This window comes from Rhinolophus sinicus, linkage group LG13, assembly GCF_036562045.2.
Source record: "Rhinolophus sinicus isolate RSC01 linkage group LG13, ASM3656204v1, whole genome shotgun sequence".
Lineage (NCBI taxonomy): Eukaryota > Metazoa > Chordata > Mammalia > Chiroptera > Rhinolophidae > Rhinolophus > Rhinolophus sinicus.
Window position 1 is genome coordinate 61,419,497 of NC_133762.1, and position 22,387 is coordinate 61,441,883.

At 40.5% G+C, this 22,387-nt stretch overlaps 1 protein-coding gene across 2 annotated transcripts in view; it reads left to right on the forward strand.

Moving 5' to 3' along the window:
- Positions 1-6,292: 6,292 nt before the first annotated feature.
- ABHD12 (abhydrolase domain containing 12, lysophospholipase) overlaps positions 6,293-22,387 on the forward strand; it is a 73,171-nt gene continuing 57,076 nt past the window's right edge. The window contains exon 1 of one of the 2 annotated variants that reach the window (XM_019719269.2): positions 6,293-6,765. In XM_019719269.2, coding sequence (XP_019574828.1) covers positions 6,590-6,765 — 176 coding nt within the window. In that variant the 5' untranslated portion in view covers positions 6,293-6,589. The remainder of the gene's footprint in view (positions 6,766-22,387) is intronic. The other variant, XM_074318286.1, reaches the window with a different exon arrangement.

Genomic DNA, 22,387 nt, shown 5'->3' on the forward strand with positions numbered 1-22,387 from the left:
CCCTAGAAACTATGTTCCTCTTAGTTTCAGGTGTACAGAACAACATAATGATTAGATATTTATACCCCTCACAAAGTGATAAGCCACCAAGTCTACTACCCCTCTGACATCCTACATAGCTATTATAATACCATTGACTATATTCCCTGCGCTATACTTCACATCCCATGAATATATATACATATATGTATATATACATATATATTGATAGTTGACATTTTAAATTAGTTTCAGATGGGTACTGTAAGTCCAGTACCCATCTGACACCCTGCATAATCTTTACAACATTACTGATTATATTCTGTGTACTGTATTTCACATCCCCATGACTATTTTGTAACTAACAATTTGTACTTCCTAATCCCTTCACCTTTCTCACCCATCCCACAATCCTCTCCCATCTACCAACCATTAGTTTGTTCTGTATCTATGAATCCATTTCTATTTTCTTTGCTCATTTATTCTGTTCTTTAGATTCCACATATAAGTGAGATCATATGGTACTTTTATTTCTCAGTCTGATTTATTCGCTTAGCGTAATATCTTCTAGGTCCATCTATATCTCTTGATGGGCATTTCAGTTGTTTCCATATATTGGCTATTGTGAATAGCTCTGCAGTAAATACAGGGGTGCATATATTTTTTCGAATTAGAGTTTGGGATTTCTTTGGATAAATACCCAAGAGTGGAATTGTTGGGGCATAAGGTAGCTCTATTTTTAATTTTTTGAGGAGCGTCCGTACTGTTTTCCATAGTGGCTGCACTAATTTGTAATCCCACCAACAGTGCGCAAGAGTTTCCTTTTCTCCACATCCTAGCCACCACTTGTTGTTTGTTGATTTATTAATGATGGGCATTCTGACAGAAGTGAGGTAGTATCTCATTGTGGTTTTATTTACATTCCTTTGATGATTAGTGACATTGAGCATCTTTTCATATGTCTGTTGGCCATCTGTATGTCCTCTTTAGAGAAATGTCTATTCAGGTCTTCTGCCCATGTTTTAATTGGACTGATTATGGTTGGGGGGGTTGTTAGTTATTTTGTGTTTTTGTGTTTTTTGGTGTTGAGTTGTATGAGTTTTTTTGTAAATTTTGGATATTAACCTCTTATCAGATGTATCATGGGCAAATATCTTCTCCCATTCAGTCAGATGTCTTTTTGTTTTGTTGATGGTTTCCTTTGCTATGAGAAAACTTTTAAGTTTGATGTACTCCCATTTTTAAATTTTTTCTTTTGTTTCCCTTGCCCAAGGAGATATATCAGTAAAAATATTGCTAAAGGTAATGTCTGAGAGTTTATTTCCTATATTTGCTTCTAGAAGTTTTATGGTTTCATATCTTACGTTTAAGTCTTTAAGCCATTTTGAGTTTATTCGTGTATATGGCATAAGAAGGTAGTCCAGTTCCTTTTTTTTTTGCATGTATCTGTCCAGTTTTCCAGCACCATTTATTAGATTGTCTTTACCCAAGTGTAAATTCTTGCTTCATCATAAATTAAATGACCATATACGCATGGACTTATTTCTGGGCTCTCTATTCTGATCAATTGATCTATGTGTCTGTTTTTATGCCAATGCTATGCTGTTTCGATTACTATAGCCATGTAGTATAATTTGATATCAGGTAGAGTGATATCTCCAACTTTGTCTTAATTCTCAGGATTTCCATGGCTATTCAAGGTCTCTTACGGTTCCATATAAATTTTAGGATTATTTGTTCTAGTTCTGTGAAAAATGTCATTGGTGTTTTGATAGGGATTGTGTTGAATGTATATATTGCTTTAGGTAGTACAGACATTTTAACTATATTAGTTATTCTTATCCATGAGCATGATCTATGTTTCCATTTATTTTTATCTTCTTTAATTTCTCTCTTCAATGTCTTCAAATTTTCTGAGTACAGGTCTTTTACTTTCTTGGTTAAATGTATTCCTAAATTGTTTTTTTGATGCAATTGTAAATGAGATTATTTTCTTAATTTCTCTTTCAGATAGTTTATCGGTGTATAAAAATGTAACTGATTTCTGAATACTAATTTTGTATTCTGCTTCTTTACTAAATTCATTTATCAGTTCTAATAGTTTTTTGTTTTGTTTTGTTTTTTTGTGGTGTCTTTGGGGTTCTCTGTGTATAGTATCAAGTCTTCTGTAAATAATGACAATTTTACGTCTTTCTTTCCCAGTTGGATGCCTTTTATTTATTTTTTTCCTGTCTGATTGCTGTAGCTAGAACTTCCAGTACTACGTTGAATAAAAGTGGTGAAAGTAGGCATCCTGTCTTGTTCCTATAAGGGGAATGCTTATAGCTTTTCCCCACTGAGTATGATATTAGCTGTGAGTTTGTCATATACGGCCTTTATTACATTGAATTATGTTCCTTCTATTCCCACTTTGCTGAGAATTTTTATCACAAATGGATGCTGGATTTTGTCAATTTTTTTTTTTGCATCTATTGATATGACCATATAATTTTTGTTTTCCATTTTGTTTTTGTGGTGTATTGTGTTAATTGATTTGCAGACATTGAACCAACATTGAGTACCACAAACGAATCCCACTTGATTGTGGTGTATGATCTTTTTAATGTATTGCTGAGTTCAGTTTGTTAATATTTTGTTGAGGATTTTTGCATCTATGTTTATTAGGGATACTGGCCTATAGTTTTCTTTTTTTTGGTAATGTCTTTGTCTGGTTTTGGAATCAGTGTAATGGTGGCCTCATAAAATGAGCTTGGAGCCTTCCCTCCTCCTGAAGTTTTTGGAATAGTTTGAGAAGAGTAGGTGTTAATTCTTTCTGTATGTTTGGTAAAATTTACCTGTGAAGCCATCTGGTCCTAGAATTTTGTTTTTTGGCAGCTTGTTGATTACCGATTCAATTTCATTGGTAATAATCAGTTTGTTCAGATTTTCTGTTTCTTCTTGATTCAGCTTTGGAAGATTGTATGCTTCTAGGAATTTATCCATTTCTTCCAGCTTGTCCAGTTTGTTGGCATATAGTTGCTCATATATTTTCTTAAAATGTTTTGTATTTCTGTGGTGTCGGTTGTCACTTCTCCAATTTTATTTCTGATTTTATTTCTTTGGATCCTCTCTTTTCTCTTGATGAGTCGGGTTAAAGGTTTGTCAGTTTTGTTCATATTTTCAAAAAAACAGCTCTTGGTTTCATTGATCTTTTGTATTTGTTTTAAACTCTATTTCATTTATTTCCAGTCTGCTCTTTATTATTTCCTTCCTTGTACTCACTATGGGCTTTATTTGCTCTTCTTTTTCCAGTTTCCTTAGGTGTAATGATAGACTGTTGATTTGTGATTTTTTTTTCTGTTTCTTTAGGTATAGGCCTGCATTGCTATGAATTTCCCTCTTAGGACTCAAAGCCTCTGATTCTTATCCTTACCTTGTATGACATTTACTTTTGTGGATGAAAAAGGGGCCGCATATTAAACCTGACAAGTTCAGGGGAGGCCAATATGGCAGGCCCTACAAATTTGCAGACCGAAATTAACCACATAGGATGATCTGAACATAAAAAATCGTAACTAAAAGTGGGCTATGGCCATAGTCACATCCTTGGCCTGTAGCTTCCTTGACAAAGCTCAATCTTTACCTTAAGTGAGCCTGTGTACTGTCTTTTTGCATCTAAGATAACATATTCTTTTTGCATCTAAGATAACATGTCAGATTAATCCCTTTTTTCTGGACCCCTCAAGGCACAACCCACAGCACCAGAGTAGGAGACTACAGAACCCCTCATTGCTATCCTGTTCCCTGAATACCATCTCTATGTGCTGTCAAATGTTAATTGTTAGCTGTCAAATGTTAATTGTTAACTATCCTATGCCCACCAATGTAAAAGAAATATGTGTCTCTCAGTTTTACTTTTTATCCAATCCCAGAGATTTCATTTTTTCTCCCACCTCCTTAATCTATCACTAATGGATTTCATGTAACCCTCTTTACATCTCCTCCTTTGATTCTACTGTATAAAATAAGCTGTAAAACTGCCATTCTCCAGAGCATTTGCTTAATCCATTGAGATTTTGCTTCCTGGCAATTGTCAGTTTGACTCAAAATAAACTCATTAAACTTCTCTACAGGTTTGGACATCTTTTACATTGACATTTTTCATCTCTACAGTAAGGGATAATTTAGCTAAGTGTTTTTATTAAATACACAATTCTGTAGTGGACCATGCTACAGGACTGTGATCAAAAAATCACCAGCATCCACAGCCTTCCTTTGCCATAAACCATTTTAATTTCAAACCCCAGATCTGAGATTCAATTCATTACATGTACAGTGGGAACAAAAGTACCCACTTCTGAGGGGTTGTGATGATTTATTATTTCTTTAGCTAATATTTATTAAGTGTCTACTATGTAATATACTAGGCATTGTTCTAAACACTGAAGATAAAGCAGTGAACAAAGTCCTTGCTCTCAGTCTATGTTCTAGTGTGGAAGAACAGCAAACCACAGATACAGATATATTAATGATAAATATGTTCGTGGAAAGCACTAAGAATAAGCCAAGGAAGGTGATCAGAATGATAGTGAGAGGGCCTGAGGGTTTTGAGTTAGTGTGCAGAGAAGGCACAGACCTAAAGTGAGGAGGGAGTAAGCCATACGGATATGGGGCCATAGGGAGGGCAGAGATTTCTAGGCAGCAAGAATGCAATGGAAAGGCCCTGAGGAGGGGTGTGTGGTGGCTGGCACACATGCCACTCACATTCCTCCTGGGTACCTCTGTTTCAGCAAGGAGGTAGTGACCCTGGAGCAGGGTGAGCGAGGGAGAGGCTAGTGGCTGAGAACAGATCGAAGGCTAGAGGCCCTTTCATAAGCTTTTGGTTTTATTTTCAGTGATATGGGGAGCCATTGAAGTGTTTTCAGCATACAAGTGACAGGATTGGACTAGTTTTTTAAACAGACCTTTGTGGCATCTGAGTTAAGCAGACAGAAGTGAGGCAAAGGTGGAGGCAGGAAAAATAATCCAAGTGAGAGATGATGGCAGCTTGGCCCAAGTGGTAAGAAGTGGTTGGATCCTGGATAGATTTTGAAAGGAGACCTGCTGTGGCATAAGAAAGGAGGAATCAAGGATGACACCAGGGTTTGACCTAAGGAACTTCAAGAATGGACTTATCATTACTACCTGAGGTGGGAAAGGTTATAGATGGAGCTGGAGGTGGGAGAAGACTTGGGAGCTCAGCTTTGAACAGAATTTTAGGTGACTGTAGGCTATCAGAGTGGATGAATAGATCATCAGATAGAGCAGCCTAGGGTTCAAGGAAGAGGTGTGGACTAAAGATACAAATGTAGGTGTCACCAACGTGGGGTGGTATTTAAAGCCTAGATAAGACCACTCAGAAAGTGAGTGTGGACCAAGAGTTGAAGATCGTGTAGGCTAGGCCTGGTACCAGCAAGAGAGACACAATACCCCTTAGTCTCTTCTCTCTAGCCCTCCTTTCCTAGCTTTTTTGTTTTTCTATTAAAAAGCATTCAGTGAGTGTTAGAGTAAAAATTTTTTTAGTTTAGTTGCTGGATTCCCAATCTTTAGTATGTGTTACTACATCACTTTAAGGAATTCACCACTTAAATTTTAAAAGTGTATTTGGGCATAATGTTGTAAAGATTTGTTGGGATTTGATGGACACTTGTCATTAGGGAGACCACTTCATGGATGGTGTAGGTGCCTGACCACTGCAGTGTGTACACCTGAAGCTAAACAATAATGTCAGCTATAATTTTATTTTATTTTTTTTCACAAGATGTTGAATACAGTATAAGGAATAGAGTCAGTGGAACTGTAACAGCTATATACGATGTCAGAGGGGTAGTACATTGGGCGGGGGGTTACCACTGTGTGAGGGGTATAAATGTCTACCTGTTACGTTGTTTTGTACCCCTGAAACTAATAATTTTTTTAATCTCAAAAAAAAGTGTATTTGGGCAAATATGAATGGTGCTTGTGATATTTAGTAATATGATCAATGAAACTGTTTTGCAATTTCTAAGTATCATTACAAAGCGAATACAAGAAGCTATTGAATTTCTAAAGGCATTTCTAATTGATCTTAAACTGTAAGTTGCCAATAGCGATCACGGACACAAATGTTGAAATTTCAAAAGTTACTTTGGAATAGTAAGCAAATCTCTTGGTTGTACATTCAGGCCAATGATCTGGGGCACGACGCCGAGAACTCAGACGGAGGGGTCCCCCAGCCCTTTGGACGGAGCCCTCCTCCCAGCTCAGCGAGACTCTTCCGCTTAGCCCTGCCCTGACCATGACGCGCGCTGAGATTACATTCGCCCTTCTCCAAGATGGCTACGGGTCGCGCCGGGGATGCTGGGCGCGCTCCCTGCAGAGCCAAGGAGGAGGCGGGCCGGGGCCGGGGCCGGTGGGAGCCCGGCGCTGATTGGCCGGTGCGGCCGACCCGCCCTGGCGCGGGTCCGTAGCCTGCTGCCGCGGCCTGGGGCTGGGATGTGAGGGGCGGTGGCCTCCAGGCGGCGGCGTCTCCTCTCGGCGGCGGCGACTGCGGCGAGGACAGCCCGGACAAGGCGAGCGGGCGCTGCTGGCAGCCGAACGTGTCGGCCGCGGGATGAGGAAGCGGACCGAGCCCGTCGCCTTGGAGCATGAGTGCTGCGTCGTCTCGGGCTCGTCCTCCTCAGTGCTGGACGCCGACTGCCGCTTGAAGCGGAACCTGTGCCTGGCGGGCAAGGGGTCGGCCGAGCCGCGCTCCGCCGCTGACGCGGGCATGAAGCGGGCGCTAGGCAGGTGAGGTGAGGCGCGGTGCGGGGGCCGTGCCCTCTTACCTGGCCCACAGGTGCGGCCCGCACGCCAGCCCCCCAACTCTCCCTCCGGAAATTACCTGTACAGGGGCGCCCCACACCTACCCTCCATCCCTTCGGTGTACTCTTCCGACCTTCTCCGGACGCCCTCCGTTCTCCTGTCAACTCCCGCATCCCTTCCCCATGTACCTGCCTGCCCGCAGGAGAGCGGTTGCCTACTTCCCCGGTGTCTTATTCTGTCCCCAGCCCCCCACCCAGCACTCCGAACCCAGCCCCGCACCCCTACCTTTCCCCAGGTGAGCAAGTGGGATCCCTTCAGCAATGGGCTGGATGAGCGTCTCTCCCAGGGATATGGAGCGGCGGGGAAATCACGACTCCGTGTAGGAGAGTGGGGTGTGGGGTGGGGAAATCCTTGGGAGGGGAAATCCCTAGGGAGGTGGGACGCGGAAGGGCAGGCGCCAGACCCTGAGAGCTCTGGCTCCGTGTGGATATTCTCCTCCCGCGTTGGACTCAAAACCAGCGCCCCTCTCACTAGATTGGCGTGTGCGGAAGTTGACCTGTTTTCCACTTCTCACTTCGCTAATTCTTCTGGGTTAACTGGTTGTCATAAGTGGCATTCTCTGCTAAGAACTGCCAGACCTTTGGGGAAGGTTAAATGGGCTGCCGTGTCCCAGGGAAAGGAAGGCTGCACCGCATCCTCAGCTGTTTGTGGAAAACCTGTCGTTCGCTGTGCAGGTGGCTTCTGGTGCTTGAAATTTGCCCACACGAGTTGTCTACTTGGCAATTTCCATAATGTCAGGAAATCATTTGGTTATGTTCTCCCTTTGCGTCGGTGAATCCGTTTATTAAAGCTGATTTCAAAATTGAGATAGTATATTTCACGCTGGCAAATTTCTCTCCCCATAAGCTTGTTTCTTAATTATCTAGCTGTTTTAGACCATATCATTTCATTCATGGCAATTTTGAATTCCTGATACTTCATGGTGTGGGAAGTTAGTGTGTTCTCAGGTGTTGTAACAGTCATTTCCTTTAGGGTCAACTGGAATGCCCTTAATTGACACTGGTTGCTTCAGGGTAAAATATCCAGACAGCCCCTAAAAATACTAACTTCATTGCCTAAAAGATCGTTAAATTTAAAATATGAATATTTGGATAAATAAGAATATCCAAATAGTTCCTTAAAAATTTCAGCTTCATTTCTTAAAAGATCATGAAGTTAAACTATGCACTCCTCTAAACATTGGTTCCCACAATGCTCCCAGAAGGGGAGGGACAGACAGTATTTTTGTTCTTGTATAAAATTATCCAGCAACTGGTCAACATCTTTTCTGAAACTAATGTGTTCTCTCTTCTGTGGAAAGTTTTATCTGCATTAAAAAGTCATGATTAGCTTTAATGCACTTTTATTAACAGCCTTGGCATAATACTTAGCTGTGTTGGGAAATTCTTCCTTTAAAGATACAAAATTGTGATGCCCAGTAATGTTTGGAGGAACAATGCTGGCCTGACACCTTCCTAGAAAGATACTGCATTATAAGGATCTGATTATTTTTATTTTTGTATGGGGGACAAAGAGACATTCAAGTGGTACTCATATTCTTTGGATAAATAAAAGACTGTTAGGGCAATCAAAAGAAAAGCAGAGGGCAGAAAGGCCAAATTTGTGTGTTACACATTGGCTTCCTTCCCTATTGCCAGTAACCCTTTCCTGGACATTCATTCTCCTTTATTCAGATCGCCTTCCCAGACCAGCACATCCGAAATAGCATTCATGCCACCCCCAACCCCTTTATTCTGTTTACTTTTTCTTTATTGCACTTATCCCTTACCTGACCTTGTAATTTCCTGCATGCTTGACTTACTTTATTGGTTGCCTCGTCCTCTACAAGAATCGAAGCCCCATGAGAGTAGGGACATTATTTTCTCCACCTCTAATCTCCAGTGCCCGCACATGGTAGGTAGGAGAAAATACTTGTTGAATGACTATCTAGGATAAGTTCCTAGAAGTGGAATTACTGGGCAAAGGGTGTGTGTTTATAACTTTGAAAGATAATGCCAAAGTGCCCTCCAAAGAAGTGGTGGTAATTTTTATTCCCTCGAGCAGTGTCAGCTGCCTCCCCCAATATTGAATAGTACTGGATATTTTGATCTTTTCTATTTGATTGATGAAAATGACATCTGATTTGTAGCTTTAATTTACATTTCTTAACTGTGAGGTGGCAATTTTTGTGTGCTTTAATAAGCCTACAATATACCTTTGGGATTATTTATTTCTGTCATGACCCTCCTTTGTTTGGGTCCTCCTGCACATTTTTTTTTAACTCTCTATTGTGTACATGTTCAAATATACAAAAATAGAGATGATATGATGAATCTCCATGTATTCATCACTCTTTCAAGCCTTTTCCATGTTTTGCCAATTTTGAATCACCTATCCCTCCTCTCCTCCATTTTTTGCAGGGTGGCTATTTTAAAATAAATTATTTCATCCATAAATATTTCACAATATGTCTTGAACAAGGAAGGACTTCTTGAAATATATATAACACCAATGCTATTATCATATTTATCAAAATTAACTATTATCTGTAATTAATATCTAACATCCAATCTACGTATGTCTTTCCAATTTCCTCAGAAATGTCCTTTTTAAGTTGCTTTGTTTTAAAATCCTGTGCATTTCTTAAGTTTATTCTTAGTTTTATCTTTTTTGTTGTGACTTAAAATAGGATTCTTATATTACATTTTCTTGTCAGTTGTTGTATTTAATAATTTTATAATTAGCAATTTACATAATCTTAGGGTCTAGGAGATTTTGCAGTTGGTTCTCTTGGATTTTTCAGGTATATTATCATGTCGACTGCAAACAATAAGAATTTTGTCCCTTGTTTTCTAATTTATATGTCTCTTGTTTCTTTCTCTTTTCTGACTGCATTGTATTTTCAGAACAAGGTTAAATAATAGAGATGATACTAGATACCGTTATCTTGTTCCTCACTTTAATGAGAATGCTTTTAGTGTTTTTGCCACACTGGTTATTTTACTAAGGAGTATGTTGCTGCTGTTTTGTTTTTAATCAAAAATGGTTGTTGAATTTTATCAAATGTTATTTTACCATCTGTGAAATGATCACATAGATTTTTCTCCCTTCACTCAGTTATAGTAGTAGACTTTATATTACTAAATCATCATTATTGAAACATCAGTGATAACTGTTATTGTGTAGTCAGGTTCTAGTTATTAATTGTTTACTTGGTAATTTAATACCATTATTTGTGGGACTAGTCTGTGATTTTCATTTTTTAATGCCATCTCTATCAAGTTGTTTTAGTGTTTTCTATAACTTTATTAAAAGCTTTCGCTTTCTCTTCTTTGGCCAGTTTAAATACTTTTGAAATGATCTGCTTTTTAAGTTTTGTTAGAATTCCTTTATAAAACTGAGCTTGTTTTTGTTTTGTTTTTTAGAAGATAGCACTTTAATAACTATTATAGTTTCTTACATTTGTTATCTCTTTCTGGATTTAGTTTTGGTGGTTTATATGCTCATAGAAAATCATTCGTTATATCCAGTGTCTTCCTCTGTACCTTGGGCTATTTCTCTAGTTTTGTTTCCTATTTTGTGTATAGTTTTCCCCCCCGCTTTTTTTCTTGATTTAGGTTAGTTAATGATATATCTAATACCTACACATGCACTGAAGTGGATTTTTTTCAAAGAAAAAGGTTTTTTTCCAAACAGAATATTTTATTTATTTATTAATTCTGGAGACCAGGATGATTCTTAGGGCTGCAGAGAAGTGGTGAGAACATGTTCTGTCTGAAGGAGGCAGCAGCTACTGCACTCTCTCTTGTTGTTGCCTTGCAGGAATGTGGGGCCAGAGTGGCCAGATCTTCCAGTCTCTCCAGAAGAGTAGCTGTGTGTGCGTGTGTGTGTGTGTGTGTGTGTGTGTGTGTGTGTGTGTGAGAGAGAGAGAGAGATCTCTAACTTTTTAAATATTGTCAACTAATTCAGGTGAAAACAACATTGGAGGTCAAAAACACCCAGGTGTTTTGTTTTGTTTTTTTAATTTCTGGACTAAAGGGTTATTTATAAAGGTAAATGTTTATCTCACTCATACATCAACTCTGTACTCCACAAGGGGAGGACCTAGATATTAGATTTGCTTTGCACATTCTCTGGTACAAGCAGGAGCTTGGCAAATGAGGGGATTTGTGGGTCTTTCATGTTCTTTTCAGTATCCCTGGAGTTCTTGGGAATATGCATTAAAGGCATAAGTGGTCTAAATTGAACCCCACAAAGGCAGTAATAAGATGTACAGGTCTGTGTGTTTCAGGCAACTAGTCTTTATACCTACACTTCCAGCTCTAAAGGCAGATCTGCTGGATGACTGAGATCAGTGGGCTGCATGGGGAATGTCATAGCTAATGACCCCCACATGTATGTACAGAACTGAGGCATCACCCTACTTCCTCCTTAACCCAAAGGAAAGGACTTCCTGTAGGGCTGCTAATGGCTTCTCCATAACCCAGAAAGGTGGGTGGGTGAGGTTAACGTCTGTCTTCTTTAACAGCAGCCTTCCTGAGGGTGAATATTAAGCTCACCCTCTAAACCTCTGCATGGTATTTCTTTATTCTTCTTTATACATTGAGAAGATGAGAGCATGTTCTGAGCTAGCTTTTGTAGTTAAAGTCTGCTTTTTTCCCATTCCTCTTCTACTCCCCCAGAGTACAGTCTGTGCCTGGACTGTGACAAGCAAGGGGGCAGGCTTTGTTATGGAGTTTCAGTCAGGGCCCCTGACTAGTCAGTCTCTTCCCAATTGTGGTTTATCTTACCAAGGCCACATTCCAATCCTAGACCCAAGACCCTGGGACTTGGGTCTTTGTTGGCATCTCCATCTTTCATGTCCTGTATTTCTGCTTGTTTCCCAGTTACTTTCAGCCAATGTGTACTCTCCTTTCTCAAGGGAGTGTCCATCTTCTACAGTAACTTTGGGCAGACACCACTCAAATGTGGGAGATATTTTTGGGTAGGTTCAAAGCTCCTGAAGACACTATCATGGAGATAGCCTTGGAAAGACTTATGGAAGATAGGTCATCATCTCAGGGTTATGCTGACAGTGATGAAGATGCTGTTCCAGACTCATGATCCTCCTACTTCTCCCATTGGAGCATGTTTCTTTCCAAAATGAAATCTATAGGAAAAATTTTACTGTAATTTGGTCTTGAAAACTGACAAGTTAAGTGAATGCTCTTCACCCAAAGATGATGCCTACAGAACTCGAGTGTCAGTGGATTTATGCTTTGCCAGAGAGCTCTTTTCAGCATGGGTAATAGGTAAGTCATTTGTCTCATCCTGAACTGAAGTGTGGAGTGGCATTGAGGACAGGGGATGCCAACACGGAGAAGAACAATAGCTAGGAAGCCTTGACTAAGATGTCCGTTTAGCAGTAAGACCCATTATTTAGGCTTGGCGCCCATTGTAGTGTCATTTGGTATTTTAGAGGAAAGCTTGCATAGATAACAACCCTAACTGAGTGTTTTCAAATTCTGTGGCTTGGGATGGGTTGCTTAACTTTCTGAGTTTGTTACTTCCTCTGCGATGTGGGGGTAAAAATATCTTCCCTGTAGTATTGGGGTAAGGCTTGGATGTCTGAAAGAGTCGGGCACACAGTGAGCACTCAATCAATGGCATCTTCTATAATAGTTACTCCATGATTATTACTGATATCATTAGTTGGAAGTATTGAGAAAGCTTTGTTAACTTACGTCAAGAAGCATTTACCCTTCTTTCTGTTTTTGCCCCCAAACTGTTAATAGTATGTCTTCTCAGCCGGTTTTCATGCCTATAGTTGTCATCATGATAAATTAACATATCTGTTGGTATTAGAACATTTTAAACAATACTGTTTGGTTATTCAACACTTTTTTTCACCTGTTCATTTAGCAGAGTTTGAGTACTTGTTATGCTCTTCTAAATGCTGAAGCTGTAGCGGTGGGTGCAGGTCATTTCTTGTGGACTTTACATTCTGGTGGGGAGACAGATGACAAATAAGTACACAGGTGCTCAGGTCCCTGAGGAGAAGAGTAGAGCCATTAAAGAGCAGCTGAGGTGTGTGCACAATTTGAGTGGCAGGATACCTCCCTGATAAAGGGACATTTGAATGGAAGCCACTGGCTGCTTTAGAGCAGAGGATTTCCTTAATATGTTGTATGTCATTACCATGTCACTGACTGCTCTGATGAGGACAGACTAGAGAGGCAGTTGGAGCAAATGAACCAGTTAGGAGTCACCTAGGCAACAGATGATGGGGGCTTAGGCCTGGGTTAGCTGTGGAGGTGAAAAGTTGCATTCTACATCTGCTTTGAAGTAGGTGTCAGTAGGATTTGCTGATGGATTAGTATGAAAGAGTGAGGAGTGACAATTGTTAGTAAAGTTACATAGGTTTCAGGTGTACAGTTCTGTATTACACCATCTATATATCACATTGTATGTCAATTCTCCCAGAGTCAATTCTCTTTCCATCACCATATATTTGATCCCTTTTACTCTCATCTACCACTCCCCTCCCCTCTTTACTAACAATTGTCACCCCAATAAACCTTAATTAAAAAAAGAAAAAGAAAGAGTGAGGAGACTTGGGATTCATCAGTTCTCTGAGCAACTGGGAGAATGGAGGTACCATGTGCTGAGATGGGGCAATTGTGGGAAGACCGTGCTTTGGGGGGTAATGAGTTTTGTTTGTGTATAATGAGGTGCTTGTTAAACACGCAAGTGAAGTAGGTAGGAGGAGTTGGAGTTCAGGGGAAAGTTAGGGCAACATCTGACTGTTAGCCCGTAGATGGTATTCAGAGTCATGACGGGGGTCACAGGCTGGGCCCTGAGCCCTGCATGATTAAGGGATGGGAGAAGAGGAGACTCAAGCCAAGGAGACCTGGAGGAAGTGAGTTAGAAAAAGAGCTAGGAGGCAACCATTTGAATAACGCCTGTTGCAGAGGAAAGAAGATCTACCATTGGACTTGGTGACGTGGAGATCTTTGGTTGACAAGTGGAGTGGTAGGAGCAAGAGCCTGATGGAGTAGTTTAAGGGTGAGGCAGAGAAAAGTAAAGCTTTTTCAAGGAGTTTTGCCATAAAAAGGCACAGAAATGAGGAGGGTAGCTGGAGTGGGAGGAGGTTTCTGACTAGTGCTGCTAGAGACGTTGGTGTGCTCATAGGGACAGTCCAGTACAGGAAAGGCTGGCTCTATGGGCACTGTGGACGTGCTTTCTCTGGGATCCAGTGCCCCAAGGCCAAGTGGAAGGTCCCCAGATAGGAAGGCAGGCCAAGGGTGCTGTGGAGATTCAAAGATTCGTTGGGGGAGCATTGGAAGTTCTTTTCTGGGTACTACTATTTTCTCTGTGAAGTACGAGCAAGGTTGCCTGCTTAGCAGGGACTCTTCTTTCTGACGTGATGTTTCAAAAATGGATGACAAAAATGCTTCCCACAGGAAGTCATTTCAGCCATGACTTGCTGTGTACCTGAGAATCTGTGGATGTTTTGCACAGTGCTGCCTTGTTCTGGAGTAGGAAGGCAGTAGCTCCATGAGGTCCCTGCACACATTCTAGCAAAGAGGGGGTTAGAGCTGGGTTTAAGGTAGAGGTGGGGAAAAGATCAACCTGAACTAAGATCAAGACAGAGTGAGTTCTGTGGGACCTAGGCAGAATTCTTACTCAGGTTTTGCTAATACACAAATAGATAAGTTTCTAAATAGAATTTGTCTCGAGGTGGTATTTGTGGACTTCAGTTGTCTTAATCAGGTGTGATATGTTTATCAGGTATGGAAATGACCTGAAAGGTGAAAAGAGGAGAGGGTAGATGGCTATCAGTGTGAGGAGTTTTGGAAAATTAAGGCTCTCCATTTGGTCGAGATGAAGGCAGAGAAGGGATGCCAGTGAAGGAATACAAGTGCATCTCAAGAATGCTAGAATTTAGGGTTTATCTTTGAAGCTGGAAAGAAGTTGCCCTGAGCATCTTGTTTTCAGTTCTTATTAGACTTGTGGAATCGCCACATAAGATTTAGATATATTGACTGAATTATTCATAGAAGGGAAGAATGTTCAGGGATGAAGCAGTTCGTTTTGATGCTGTAGTTCAGAGCCCTAAAAGAGATATATGACTTCATCTGTTTTCTTCTCCTAATAGTGTGTACAACAAAGATTCCCTACTCTTTCATCCTGACTTGTGCCATTCTAGTCCTGGAATATCGTGTTGTTCACCTGAAAGTGGCCATGCCAGTGCTGGGTGCCCATAGGTTATTTTATTCAGTAAGTAATTGTTGTTCCAACAGAGGCCATGCTAGGCTCTGGGAATGTAAAGATAAAAGAAGACAATAGACAAGACATTGTCTATCCATTTTTATGCATAGCAGCCATCAGTTCTTAATGCTCAAATGTTTTCATGTCTATAGTAGAGGCAAAATGCAGGATGGCTGGAGATGGTTGATCTGAGCTCACATTTATCCTTTGTTGCTCTGACTTTTTTGTGTGTGTTGATTTATCTTCAGAGTATCTCATATTTTAGGCTCTCACTTCGTTAACAGGATGTAGCCATCCTGTCAGTGCATCCCTGGAGTACTGAGGTGTCTGGAGCTATAAGAAAAATTCTCATAGTTTGGGGACACAGAACACTTTGACAAGGCATGTCATGGTACAGCCAACAGGAAGGAAAATAAGAAGACTGCCACTCTAGGATATTTGATATTTGGCTTAGGGTTCCAGAAGGAAGGGATTGTTCCACCAGTATAGGCCAACACTGTAGGCCTGCCAGTACAGCCCAGGGCTTCAAGAGAAAGCTCCAGGGAGTTTCTGCAGGGATCCAGGCAGGGATCTCCAGTTCTGAGGCCACTCTGGGGGATAACAATTGCCATAGTGAAAGGTAGCCTCTGAAGCACTCTCTCTGGCTCCCTCTGTTCCTTTCTCATTTTAATTTTTTTCTCATTACAAAAGTAAAAAAAGATTTCTTAATAAAAATTTAAAACAGTGAAGATAATTGAGGAGATGGACTGCCTCTGGATAATTATTATTTACATTGTGGCATATATCAAGGACATTGCTTACATGTTTGTTTCTTCTTTCATTCCTCTAGCAAATACTAGTTGAGAGCCTACTATGTGCTAGACGATGTGAATAAAACATTGCACAAGAGTTGGACAAGTTCCAGCCTATGGAGCTTACATTCTCATGAAGGAGAGAGACAGCAAAAAAGTGGTTGGTAAATACACAGTAAAATTTCAAGGAGTAATAAAGTGCTATGAATAAAAGTAAAGCAAAGTAGTGTTAGAACAAGACAATAAGCCCAAAATGGCCCTGCGTCACCAAACCGAGAATTACAGTTTGGGCTCTCCCAGAAATGGAATCTTAAACCAGTCAATCAGGAATCCTATAATCAGCACTAGTGAGGTAATCTGCCCGACACACCCCTGGCATCCCCTGAAGGAACGTGACCTTGCAACAACCAGTCAGCCTTTTTGCGTAACACAGCTTCCTTGTTCTTGCTCCCTCTGCCTGTTAAATCTCTTATTTTGTACAGCTTCTCGGAGCTCTTATCTTCTAGATTGGATGCTGCCCGATTCATGAATTGCTGAATAAAACCAATAAGATCTTCAAAATTTACCAAGCCGAATTTTTATTTTTTTAACGGTAGGTAATGCAGTTGTGTATAAAACGCTTGAAAATGAGCTGTACTATAGTGGTAAAACATTCTTGTCTTTGCCAGGATACCCAGCTGTTCAACTATGTTCACATCCCCAATATTTTTTTGTTTTGTTTTCCCTCTGGGAACAGAGACATTTATGGATTGTTCATATGTATTTTATTAATACCTTAAGGTTTTCAATTCTGTTGAGTGAAATTACTCCCAATACTGACTGCTCAAATAAGATTTTGAAGATTGTTCTTAAGGTTTCTACCAATAACCTAAGAAGAATATAACCCAACTTTTAGTTTTGGGGAATGAATTTTGGCTTTACTCTTTTGTTCCTTCTGAATGAATATAATGAGATACTATAATGGAAGCTAAAGTATGTTATAAAATATACATTATGGAATATATCTATTAATATAATGGAATAAAACCAGACACTTTTCCTTAATAATTTGATGGTTACAATAAGGGAGGAATTGGTAAAAACCAGGTACCATATTTCCCCGAAAATAAGACCTAGCCGGGCAGTCTTATTTTAATGTAAGACCAGGTCTAGAATAGAATAGAATAGAATGGAATGGAATAGGAATAGGAATAGGAATAGGAATAGGAATAGGAATAGGAATAGGAATAGGAATAGAATAGATAGAATTAGAATAGAATAGAATTAGAATAGAATAGAATTAGAATAGAATAGAATAGAATAGAATAGAATAGAATAGAATAGAATAGAATACCCAGTCTTAATATAATGTAAGACCGGATCTAATCTAATCTAATATAATATAATACTGGGTCTTACATTAATTTTTGCTCCAAAAATTAGAGCTGATTGTCTACTTAAAGCATTAGAGCTGTTGGTCTTATTTTCGGGAAACATGGTATAGATACATTTTAGTAGTCTGCTATGGCAAATAACCACTTGAGCTAAAGCCGACTCCAGATATAGACACATTTTAAAAGAAGTACAGAATTTCCACTTCTGGCCAAGATGGAATAACAGGGACTGAATTTACCTTACCCTGAAATAAAACAACAGGAAAAATCAGACAGAATGCGTGAAACAAAAGTTTTTCAAAACACTGGGCACTGAGAGATAATAATGAGAGATAGTAATTTCTGGGCGGTGACAGATAGGTGAGCCCTGCAATGACCTCAGCTTACTTCCAGTAGAGAGTTTCCCTGATGCAGCACAGGAAGGGGAAAATTGATGTGGAGCTTGGTCCACTCCCTGCATTGTAGATAAGGAGCTGAGAGTCTAGGGAGACCTACGTGCTTATGGTTTATAGGACAGAGGACCAGAGAGGAGATGGGCCCAGAGACATCTGCAGAGGGGCCATCTGGTGTATTCAGTAGAGTACTGCTCAGCACTATCTGTGAGGAAACTATCTGAAGCTGGGGGAAAAACTTCCTGGGAGGTTTAGATGGAATAGTTCCAGTTCCCTCTAACAAGACCGTAATTCCCAGGACATTGGGTAGAACACTCAGGAACATCATGCTTCAGTAAAGGACACTAGACTGAGCACTGTCCTAGACCCACCTAACAAGACCCAGAAGAACCAAACTGTTTCCAAGCATCTTAAGTGTATCCTAGAATAAGATTCAATAATATTTACAGAAATATAAAAATATCTAGCACCGAACAAAGTAAAATTCATAATGTTTGGTGTCAAATCAGTGATTACCAGATATATTAGTTTGCTCAGGCTGCCATAACAAAGTACCAGACTGAGTGGCTGAAATAATAGAAATTAATTGTTTTACAATTTTGGTGGCTAGAAGTCTGAGATAAAGGTGTTGGCAGCATTGGTTTCTTCGGGAGCCACTCACCTTGGCTTGTAGATGGCCATCTTCTTCCTGTGTCTTTAAATGGTCTTCCCTCTGTGCGTCTTTCTCCAAAGTCTTATTGGATTACGGCCCATCCTAATGACCATTACCTTATTTACCTCTTTAAAGACTCTGTCTCCAAATATAACCACATTCTGAAGTACTGGGGGTTAGGGCTTCAACATTGATGAATTTGGAGCGGGAGGGCACACAATTCAGTCTGTAGCACCAGGCATGCAAAGAGACAAAAAAAATGTGACCTATCATGTGGAGAATAATAACTCAATGGAAACCAACTCAGAACTGACACAGATGTCAGAGTTAGCAAAGAAGGACATTAAAGGCATTATTACAACTGTATTCCATATGTTCAGAAAGTTAAATAGAGTCACGGAAGAGAAGAAAATTACCCAAATCAAATTTCTAAAGATGAAAACTACTATGTGTGATATAAAAGATACATTGAAGAGCATTAATGGCAGATTAGACACTGTAGAAGAAAAGATTCAATTTTCCAATATGCAACACAGAGAGAAAAAATAACCAAAAAATTTTCGGAAGCAGCACTGAGCTGTGGAACAACTTCAGGCAGCCTAATATATGGGTAATTCAAGTCCATAAAGAAGCAAGAGAGAGAGCGAGAATAGTAGAAGAAATAATGGCCAGAAACTTTCTAAGCTTGATGAAAACTATAAACTCACTAAGAATTCAGTGAATGGCCACACAAAAAGACCTGAAGAAAACTACACCAAAGCACATCATAATCAGATTGCTCAAATGCAGTGATAAAGATAAAAAACTTAAACAGCAGCCAGAGGAAAAAAAGACGTATGGAGAAATAAAGATGCAGGCAATAGCAGATTTCTTGTCAGAAAATGCAAGCAATAAGGCAATAGGGCAACATCTTTAAAGCACTGAAAAAACAAACAAACAAATGAAAAACAACTGTCTACCTAGAATTCTTTACCAGGTGAAAATATCTTTGAAACACAAAGACACAATAAGAAGTTCCCAGACATGTGAAAGTTGAGAGAATTCATTACTAGCAGACCTGTACAGTAAGAAACATTAAAGGATGTTCTTCAGGTTGAAGAAAAATTGTACCAGATGAAAATCTGAATCTACATAAATGAATAAAGAACATTGGAAATGACTACGTGAGAAAATATATAAGCTGGTTTTATTAATATAATTTCTTTAAATGAACATTGTTTATGCAAAAATAATAACAATGCTTTGTAAAGTCCATATAAAAATGTAAAATTTCTGAAAACATGCATTTAGCCTGGGAGGGAATAAATGGCAGTGCACTATTGTAAAGTTCTTATATGTGAAATTACATAATTTTACTTGGATGTACAATATGGTAAAGATGGATAGTATAAACATTAAAGCAACCGCTAAAATAACAGGAAAAAAAGAGTTAATAGCAGTCTAACAAAAACAATTAAATGGAATGTTAAGAAATGCTTAATTCAAAGGAAGACAGAACATGAAGAAATGGGGAACAAAGATGGAATAAATAACAAGACAGTCTAAACATCCATTTAAAAGGCAGAGATTATCAGATTGGGTAAAAAAAAGCAATAGCCAACTATATATATGATGCCTACCCCAAAAAAAGGCATTTAAAATATATGTGTGTGTAATTAGATGCCTATCCCTCAGGCTGACAGTTTAGGATAAGTAAATAAGCCTCATTTCACAAAAAGCCTGGGCGCTTTTCCATTGGTTGCATCTGTGCTGGGCCTTGGGGAAGAATATAACAACTCGTATGATCCAGACACCAGTCATATGGTAGAAAGATACCCAACGGTGTCACCAGCCTGCAGTTCTACAAACAACTCAGCTTTGAATCTCACTTTTGAATCTCTGTAACCCAAAGAAACAGCAAAGAAAGCAGTTAAGCTTCCTTGACGATGCTCCCATATGGCAAGGACTGTGACTTATGTGCAGTGTTAAACCTGGCATGTGGTCAGAACTAACATGTCTGCTGAATGTAGGACGGATTCATCAGTGAATCTCAGGACTGTTTATCATATTCCTCCTTCATGTATGGGAGAGTCTGGAGAGAAACAACCAAGATGGAGCATTAGGTAAACGCTGTGTTTACCTTCTCTCCAAATCACATCAAAATTTCAACTAATCTATAAAACAGCCATTATTGAGAATCACCTAAAATCAAGCTGAACTGAAGCCTTTTAACTAAGGATTTGCAGAAGAAGCCACCTCCAGACTGATAGGAAGGTCAGAAACGTGGAACAGGCTGGTCCCACACCTGTGTGTGACCTTTAAAGTTCGAGAGGGCTATTTTAGCTGTAGGGGTACCCCCCCATACCCTAAAGGAACAAGAGATCCTAACCCCACCCCAGCCCAGGGTCCCAGTGCCCAGGAGGGAAGTCCCATGATTTTTATTTGTGAAAACCAGCAGAGATTCTGACTGAGTGAGACTGTGTAGGCTGCGCTCACAGGCACTGCTCTTAAAGGGACTATGCACGGACTTACCCACCAATGGACTTACCCACCACTCTTTGAACTCAAGTGCTGGGGCAGCAGCTGGAAAGGCAGCAGAGACAAATGGTAGGGAATTGAGTTCTCTGGCTTGGGATGGGGCCTGGAGAGGTGGCTTTCTCCTGGGCAGGGGAGTTGGCAGAGGCCATTGTTTCTTTGTTGAGCCCTCCCCCTTCCCAGTGTGTGACAGCTGGCAGCCATTTCTGAGTCTCCTCTGTTAATTTGCCATGCCCTGGTGATTTGAGACCTGGTCCCGCCCAACTTTCAGGTACACCCAGGGCACCTTCAGTGGCTTTTTCGTGCCAACCACCTGCCTTGGCTCAAGCTGCAGACTTTCCTAGGGTCTCTCAAAGGTTCTTGGAACCCAAACAAGCAGCATCTGGCTTCAGTGTGTCCTATACCTCTGGCTGAGCAGCCCTAAGCCAGCATTAGTGACAACTGGCCTTGGTTCGCGGCTTGGCCTCTCCCAGTGCTTTCAAGCATAGCACGGGCCTCAGCCATCTGTGGATTTCTTTCTGGCTCCCACTGGGTGGCCCCGGGTGAGGCACAGGCTGTGGCTGAAGTAGACCTACAGCAGATCCCCTCCAAGGTGGTCCTGGGGCTGGTGCCCCCAATGGCCAGCTTCTAAATGAGCTGGAGCATTACCCAGCTCCCTCCAAGTATGACACACCCAAGGGGTGGATTGGGCAGGCACCAGAGTCCTGCTGGGCAGATCCTGCTCCATAGGATCAGCCCAGGCACAACAACTCTTCCACTATAGTCAAGGCCAGTCCTCGCAACCAGTGAGCCTAAGGGTCAGTCCCTCACATTGATGTGTAATTATCAACCTAGGCTCAACTACAAGAGGCGGGCACACACAACCCACACAAGGGACACACCTTGAATGTGTGACTCAGGTGACCAGAAAGACTGCACCACTGAACGTCACAGCACACCTATTACATAAGGCCACTCTAATAAGACAGGAAGACATAGCAGCCCTACCTAATACATAGAAATAAACACAGGGAGGCAGCCAAAATGGGGAGACAAAGAAACATGTCCCAAATAAAAGAACAGAGCAAAGCTCCAGAAAAAGAACTAAATGAAATGGAGATGAGCAATCTATCAGATACAGAGTTCCAGACACTGGTTATAAGAATGCTCAACGATCTCAGGGAGAACGTCAACAGAGAGATAGGAAACATAAAAATGGAGCTGGAAATCATAAAAAAGAACCAGTCAGAAATAAAGGATACAATAATGGGAACGAAGAATGTATTACAGGGAATCAACAGTAGATTAGATGAAGCAGAGGATCCAACCAGCGATGTAGAAGATAAAGTAGCAGAAAACACCCAACCAGAACAGCAAAAAAAAAAAAAGAACCCCAAAAATTGAGAGTTTAAGGGGCCTCCGGGACAATATCAAACGTACCAACATTCACATTATAGGGGTTCCAGAAGGAGAAGAGAAAGTGCAAGGAATTGAAAACCTATTTGAAGAAATAATGACAGAAAACTTTCCTAACCTGGTGAAGGAAATGGACATACGAGCCCAGAAAGCACAGAGAGTCCCAAACAAGATAAACCCAAAGAGGCCAACACCAAGACA